The sequence below is a fragment of the Eimeria necatrix genome, genomic scaffold, assembly GCF_000499385.1.
Source record: "Eimeria necatrix Houghton genomic scaffold, Enh_scaff406, whole genome shotgun sequence".
Lineage (NCBI taxonomy): Eukaryota > Apicomplexa > Conoidasida > Eucoccidiorida > Eimeriidae > Eimeria > Eimeria necatrix.
In genome coordinates this window covers 1-7500 of record NW_013654791.1, presented here as the reverse complement: position 1 = coordinate 7500, position 7500 = coordinate 1, and the positions used below count along the sequence as shown (strand labels likewise).

The 7500-nt window shown below is 63.0% G+C and overlaps 2 protein-coding genes across 2 annotated transcripts in view; one reads left to right on the top strand and one right to left on the bottom strand.

Moving 5' to 3' along the window:
* The window catches only part of ENH_00051460 (hypothetical protein, conserved), a gene marked incomplete at both ends in the record, with an annotated part of 10675 nt that extends 8935 nt beyond the window's left edge, over positions 1 to 1740 (top strand). The window contains 2 exons of the mRNA XM_013583660.1: positions 526 to 736; positions 1616 to 1740. Coding sequence (XP_013439114.1) covers positions 526 to 736; positions 1616 to 1740 — 336 coding nt within the window. The remainder of the gene's footprint in view (positions 1 to 525; positions 737 to 1615) is intronic.
* A 388-nt stretch (positions 1741 to 2128) lies between these two features.
* ENH_00051450 (zinc carboxypeptidase, putative) lies at positions 2129 to 7500 on the bottom strand (the record flags this gene model as incomplete). The annotated part of the gene is made up of 7 exons (XM_013583659.1): positions 2129 to 2506; positions 2815 to 4820; positions 5084 to 5186; positions 5408 to 5559; positions 6109 to 6173; positions 6655 to 6791; positions 7193 to 7500. Coding segments are annotated over 7 exons (3149 nt in total), but the record flags the coding sequence as incomplete, so codon positions are not given.

The following is a 7500-nucleotide window of genomic DNA, read 5'->3' as shown; positions in this document are numbered from 1 at the left end:
GAGTTTTAAGAGGGTTTGAGGAGGGTTTCAAAAGGGTTTGAGGAGGGTTTTAAGAGGGTTTGAGGAGGGTTTGAGGAGGGTTTTAAGAGGGTTTGATGAGGGTTTTGAGGAGGGTTTGATGAGGGTTTGATGAGGGTTTGAAAAAACGCGAAAAAGGGTTTTTGGAAAACTCCAAAAAGATGCAAAGATACTTGAAGATATTTTGGCACTTTAAAAACACTTTTAAAAACACTTTTAAAAACACTTTTTGGGGTTTTTCAAACACTTTTAAAAATACTTTTCTGCTTTTTTTAAAACGCTTTTTGTCTCTTTTAAAAGCACTTTTTGGCACTTTTTAAAACACTTTTTTCTCTTTTAGAAACCCTTTTTGTCTTTTTTTGAAGCATTTTTGTCTCATTTTATTTGACTTTATTGTTTTTCTTTTTTATTATCTTTTTATTTTATTTTTTGTCTTTTTTTGGATTTAAAAAAATTCCATTTTGTCTCTTTTTGCTTTTCTCTCTTTTGTTGTTTTTGTCTCTTTAGAGCAGCAGCACCTTTGCGACAGCTGGCTGCATGACTTCTGACGCAGCAGCAGCAGCAGCAGAATCATCAGCAGCAGCAGCAGCAGCAGCAGCAGCAGCAGCAGCAGCAGCAGCAGCAGCAGCAGCAGCAGCAGCAGCTCTTCCATGCAAGAGACAGAGGGCCTTTTTTGTCTCTTTTATTATTCTACAAACAAAACTCTTTTCATTCACAGGTAAACCCAGCAGCAAAAATAAATATTCCCCAACAGGGGCCCCCAGGGGGGCCCCCAGGGGGGCCCCCAGGGGGGCCCCCAGGGGGGCCCCCAGAGGGGCCCCCAGAGGGGTATCCAGAGGGGCCCCTCTGACGGGGGGCCCCTCTGAGAGGGGCCCCCTAAGAGGGGCCCCTCTGGGGGCCCCCAAAGGGTCTTTTGAGGTTTATGGGCCCCCTATTGGGTCCACCCAGAAACTCTTTTGGGGGGCCCCCCCAGGGGCCCCTAAGAAAGTTACAGTGGGTTAGGGGGCCCCAATGGGGCCCCCTAGGGGCCCCCAACAAGATCTCTAGGGGGCCCCTCTACTTATGCTTGCTAGGGCCCCCCGGGGGCCCCCTGGGGGGCCCCCGCAAAGGCTCTCAAGGGGCCGTTTTATAGGATACCCGGGGGGCCCCCGGAGGGGCCCCCTGGGGGCCCCCCGGGGGCCCCCCGTGCAGCGGAGGGGGCCCCTAGGGGGCCCCCCTGGCAGCAATGGGGGCCCCCTAGGGGCCCTGAGGGGCAGCAAAGAGACATATTTGTCTTGTGTCTCTTTTAAATGTCCTTAGAGAAAAAGAAAACTCTAATTAAATAAAAGAACAGCCGGTGCTGTTTTAGGGGCCCCCAGCACTCAATGGGGGCCCCGCGGGGGCCCCCAAGGTCTTGCTAAACCCCCAAGGGCCCCCAAAGGGGCCCCCAAAGGGGCCCCCAAAGGGGTACTTGAAATCCCCAGTGGGGATTCTATGGGGGGCCCCCAGAGGGGCCCCCAGGCTTTGAACTTAAGCTTTTCATTTTTGGGTGTCTAGCCACCTCTGAGGTGTATGCGCAGCTTTTGGTCATTTCTCAGTCTTCTTGCTTTTCCTTCAGAAGCAAATATGCCATTAAGCGCAGCAGCAGCAGCAGCAGCAGCAGCAGCAGCAGCAGCAAGACAAGCAGCAGCAGCAGCAGCGGCAGCATTGCTGCAGCAGCACAACCAGCAGCAGAAGCAGTAGCAGTAGAAGTATTAGCTGCAACAATAGCAGCAGCAGCAGCAGCAGCAGCAGCAGCAGCAGCAGCAGCATATCCTTTTCCATCTTTTTTGTTTTGTTTATTTTCTTTTCTTTTAAAACTAAACAAATTAATAAATGCATTTCCGTCTCCGAAAACTAACTGTGCAACCCGCGCTGCAGCAAGGGGCCCCCTGCTGCTCTGGGGGGCCCCCTGTGGGGCCCCTGGGGGGCCCCCTACGGCCCCACAGAGGGCCCCTTAGGGGCCCCCCAGGGGGCCCCCAGGGGGCCCCCTAGGGGCCCCACAGGGGGCCCCCAAGGCCGCAGGAGCTGAGGGGGTTCCTTGGGGGCCCCTGCTAGGCAGCACTTGGGGTTGAGGGCCCCCTGCTGTGCCCTATTTAGCTGCCTTTAGAGGGGCCCCCGGGGGCCCTGGGGGGCCCCCCCCCTCCAGGACCCTAGGGGGCCCCCCCCCCTCTACAAAGGGGGGCCCCCCACCAGACCCTATGCGAAGGTACTCCCGTCGCTTGGGGGCCCTTGGGGGCCTCGCACTTGGGGTCACTTGTTTAATAGTGAGACCCCCGAGCTCTAGGGGCCCCCCGGGGGCCCCTTCGGGGGCCCCCCCTGCCTCGCCCCATACCCCAGCAGCCACCAGGGGGCCCCCAGGTGACCCGGGGGCCCCGGGGGCCCCAGGGGCCCCGGGGGCCCCCGGGGCCCCCAGGGGGCCCCTAGGGGCTTTAGGTGATCGGTGGGGCAGTACCCCCTGAAACCCCCACTGAGGCAAAATGCCCAAGGGGGGCCCCCTTTGGGTAGGGGACCCAAGAGATTTATGGAGCCCTTGGGGCCCCCGGGGCTCCGGGGGCCCCGGGGGCCCCGGGGGCCCCGGGGGCCCCTGGGGCCCCGGGGGCCCCGGGGGCCCCTGGGGCCCCGGGGGCCCCTGGGGCCCCGGGGGCCCTGGGGGCCCCTGGGGGCCCGGGGGCCCCGGGAGTTCGTGGGGCTCCGGGGGCCCCTGGGGGCCCTCGGGACTCTGCCACCCCCAGGAGTCGTCGGAGCTGCTGGGGGCCCCCTCTGTTTCGAAAGTACCCTCTTGAGGCTCTTTGCTGCTGCTGCAGGGGCCCCCATCATCGCTGCGTTGCTTGAGGGGCCCCCTAGCCCCAGAGGGGCCCTCTGAAGGGGCCTCGGGGGGCCCCCAAGGGCGTCGGCCTGGAATAAAAGGGGCCCCAGTCTTTCTTCATTTACTTGAGCAGCAACAGCTCTTATACGGCTAAGGGCCCACCCAGGGTACAGGGGGCCCCTACAGGGGGCCCCCAGGGGGCCCCCGGGGGGCCCCCAGGAGGCCCTCTTTTGGGTGTCATGCTGCTGCGCCTGCAGAGGAGGCTCTGCCTCTGCTGCCCCCGCTGCTGCTGCTGCTGCTGCTGCTGCTGCCTCCGCTGCTGCTGCTGCTGCTGCTGCTGCTTGACGAGCCTCCTGAGGCCCTCTAGGGGGGCCCCTCTGTGGGGCCCCTCTTGGGGGGCCCCCCTCTGTCTCTGCCAGGGGCCCCTGTGAGTAGCTGGGGGCTTCTTCTAAAGCGTTGGGGGGCCCCTGGGGGCCCCCCTGAAGTGCTGTGGCAACAATTTGGGGTCCTAGAGTTTCACTTTGGCAGCACATGCGGGGGCCCCTGGAGGGGCCCCCCAAGGGGGGGCCCCCCAGAGAGGGGCCCCTCATGGGGGGGCCCCCCGCGCTGCTGCAGCTGCTGCTAGGGGGGCCCCTCAGTGCTGCTGTGGCTAGCTGCCGTAGCGGCGGGGCTGCTGCCCTTTTGCTGCCTCCCTTGGGGCCCCGAGGCCCATTTTTGGGGCCCCGGGGGCCCCCCTGGGGGCCCCCCTGAGGGGCCCCTGGGGGCCCCCCTGGGGGTGACCCTGGGGGCCCCCGGGGCTCTGGGGGCCCTGGAGGCTCCAGAGTCACTGGGGACCCCAGCCTTTCTGCTGAGCGCGTACCCCTAGGGCCCCCTGCTGCTGCTGCTGCTGCTGCTGCTGCTGCTGCTGCTGCTGCTGTTGCTGCTGCTGCTGCTGAAGCCCTTCTTTTTGGCAGCTTGGGGGCCCCCCCATTGCTCTTGTCTCTTCGCGAGGAGACACAGTGCTGGGGGGGCCCCCGGGGGGCCCCCAGCAGCTCTTGTGGGTCAAGCAGCACAAAGCCATCTTGTGCCCTTGGGGGCCCCCGTGGGCCCCTGGCTGGGGGCCCCTCTGCAGGGGCCCCCTCCCCTGCAGCAGCAGCAGCAGCAGCAGCAGCAGCAGCAGCAGCAGACTCTTTTGCTGCGAAGTACCTAAGGGAATTGCAAACAGCATTTGTTGCTGTTCTTGCTGCTTCCTCCACACTCAGGAAATAGCTGCTGCCTGCCCCTTCTAAGGGGGGCCCCTCTGCAGAAGGGAAGCCCAGGGTCAACTTTCTCAGGGAAGCCTCGCGGGTTAGGGGGGCCCCCCGGGGGCCCCCGGGGCCCCCGGGGCCCCTAATCTTGGCTGTGGGGGCCCCCTCGTCGCCCCTGGAGGGTACAGCTGAACCCTGTCTCCTTCTGGAGGCCCCCCTTTTCTTGGGGGCCCCCTGGGGCCTCGGGAGGGTACTGGGGGGGGCTGCGGGGAGGGGGGCCCCCGTCTGCAGCAGCGCACACCGCAGGCAGGAGTGGGGGGCCCCCCCTTCTCCTCCTGCTGCTGCTGCTGCTGCTGCTGCTGCTGCTGCTGGGGGGCCCCCCGGCTGCAGCAGGAAGGGGGCCCCCCACAGCAGCTGCAGCGCCCAGTCATGAAGGGCCAAGCCCACAGACACTCCAGCCAGCAGCAAAGACCCTGCATCAAAGTACTGCAGCGCGGGGGGCCCCCCAGGGGGCCCCCCGGGGGCCCCGGGGGCCCCCGGGGGCCCGGGGGCCCCCGGGGCCCCGGGGGCCCCCGGAGACCCTGGGGCCCCCGCAGGGGCCCCGCTGCTGCTGCTGCTAGGGGGCCCCCTGGGCAGCTGGTCTTCTGGGGTGGGGGGCCCCCCTCCTTGTCCAGGGGCCCCCAAAGGGGTTTGGGGGCCCCTGTGGTTTACTTCCTCAAGGCCCGAAGCAGCAGCAGAAGGGCTTTTGCCTGAAGAGAAAAACAAATATAGCATTCTTTCAAGTTGCAGCAGCAGCAGCAGCAGCAGCAGCAGCAGCCACAACTGGAGTAGCAGCAGCAGCAGCAGCAGCAGCAATAGCAGCAGCAGTGGTAGCAGCAGCAGCATTACTGCAGCAGCAGCAGCGGCAGCAGCGGCAGTTTCACCAGCGGCAGCTGCAAAAGCAGCAACAGCAACAAATCAGCAGCAGCAGCAGCAGCAGCAGCAGCAGCAGCAGCAGCAGCAGCGGACGCACTTGTGATTGAGGGTCTTCCTTGGGGCCCCTCCTTGGAAACCCTGGGGGCCCCCGTCACTTCGCTGTCTTCTGTAGGAAGAGAGGGCCTCCGTTTGGCTATCTCCTGCATTCCGTGCAACCCTAAACCCTAAACCCTAAACCCTAAACCCTAAACCCTAAACCCTAGCTCTGCGGGGTAGGCGTGCATGCCTAAGGAGCTGTTTGCGCGTTTAGGGTTTTGGCTTTTCCGTAGGAGTTCAGCCCCCGAAGTCCGGATTCAGGGGCCAAGGGTTTAGGGTTTAGGGTTTAGGGTTTAGGGTTTAGGGTTTAGGGTTTAGGGTTTACGGGGCCGAAGGCGCTGAGCCAGGCCCTAGGGTTTGGGTCCCCGTGGCCAAAACTCGAAACCTCCAAAGTGTAGGAAGAAGTAATTCCCAATTCTCTAAACCCTACAACTCTTCCAGTGCCTTCTTTGCACTTTTGAATCTTCGCAGTGCACGCTGAACAAACCCTAAACCCTAAACCCTAAACCCTAAACCCTAAACCCTAAACCCTAAACCCTAAACCCTAGTGCTGGGCGCTCGCAACGCTCAAGCCCAAGCCCGGAGTTCTTCGCCCCTAGCACGCGTAGGGAATGTACACAAGCAGCAGCTTCACCCAAACCCTAAACCCTAAACCCTAAACCCTAAACCACAAACCCTAAACCCTAAACGCTACGCGCCCAAGTTCCCGCAGTCCCAAGACTGTCCTGCAAGCCCTAGAGCTTGCAGGGCCTCGAGTGAAGGGTGAAAAATTTAGGGTTTAGCACTTCGGAGGGAGGGTTTAGGGTTTAGGGTTTAGGGTTTAGGGTTTAGGGTTTAGGGTTTAGGAGATACCATTTATATCAAACCAGGGGCAGCGCTCTTCCAAAGCCTTCAACAAAGTACCCGTTGTGGGGGGCGATGGGCCCAGGGGGCCCCCCAGGGGCCCCCAGGGGGGGCCCCCCAGGGGGCCCCTATAGGGGGGGCCCCCCTGTGGGGGGCCCCCCTTGAGGGTACCCCAGGGAGTACCCTCTGAACCCTCAAACGCGGGGGCCCCCTCGGGGGCTAGGGGCATATCAGCAGCATTTGCGTAGCTGCAAGCAACAGCAGCAGCAGCAGCAGCAGCAGCAGCAGCAGCAGCAGCAGCAGCAGCAGCAGCAGCAAGATTCAAAGAGAGAAGAGCTAGAAGACCTTTCAATGTGTGCTATATTCCCCACGGAGGCCCCCCAGGGTACTGCAGGACTCTCTGGGGGCCCTAAGGGGCCCCTGGGGGCCCTAGGGGGACCCTACAAACCCCTGAGGGCCCCTGCTGCTGCAGTAGCTGCTGCTGCTGCTGCTGCTGCTGCTGCTGCTGCTGCTGCTGTTTGTTAGTGCTTCCGCTGCAGTGCGTAGCTGCTGCTGCTTCTGCTGCAGTGCGTAGCTGCTGCTGCTGAAGTGTGTAGGTGCCACTGCAGCGCTTGCTGCTGCTGCTTGCGCGTGGAGGCGTGGCTGCTGCAGCGCGCAGCAGCAGCAGCAGCAGCAGCAAAACGGAGCAGCAGCAGCAGCAGCAGCAGCAAGGAGCCCCTGCCTGCTCACATGAAGATGTCTTCCTTCGAAGAGTGGGAATGAATGTCCAGCAGCAGCAGCACGTTGTTCCCCCCCCCGCCGCCGCCGCTGCTGCTGCTGCTGCTGCTGCTGCTGCTGCTGCTGCTGCTGCTGCTGGTGGTGGGCTGCTGCGCAGTGAGAATGAGGCGTTTGAGGCAGCAAACAGTGGGGTGGCTGCTGCAGCAGCCACCCCAGAGTTTGCTGCTGCTGCTGCAGCAGGGGGCCCCCCAAACCCTGTTGAGGTCTTCTCCGGAAATGCTGCAGCGGCTGAGGCCCCCATAAACCCCGTCAGGGTTCAAAGAGGGTACTGCAGCAATCCGGAAGAGGCCCCGCAGCAGCAGCGCCTGGGGGGCCCCCGACAGCAAAAAGCTCAGCAGCCCCAGCAGCAAAAAGCTGCTGTGGCTTTCGCTGGGGTGCACTCGGCAGCAAATAAACAGCCAGGGTTTTGCTGCCAATTGGCACTTTTTGCAAACCCTTTTTCCATTCCAACTCAACTTTAAAACACTTTCCAAGGACCCACTCCCCAAACCCTCCAAAAACCCCAAAGAGGGGCCCCCGGGGGGCCCCCCAGCTCCTCGGGGGCCCCCGGGGGGCCCCCCCGCGCCTCGGGGGCCCCCGGGGGGCCCCCCCGCTCCTTCGGGGACCCCGGGGGGCCCCCAGGGGGCCTCGGGGGGCCCCCAGGGGGCCCCGGCAGCGGCGGGGGGCCCCCAAGATTCACCGGCCTCGGCAGCAGCAGGGGCCCCCCGACGCGCTGCTGCTGCTGCTGCTGCTGCTGCTGCTGCTGCTGCTGCTGCTGCTGCTGCTGCTTCTCCGCTGGGAGGGGGGCCCCCGGGGGCC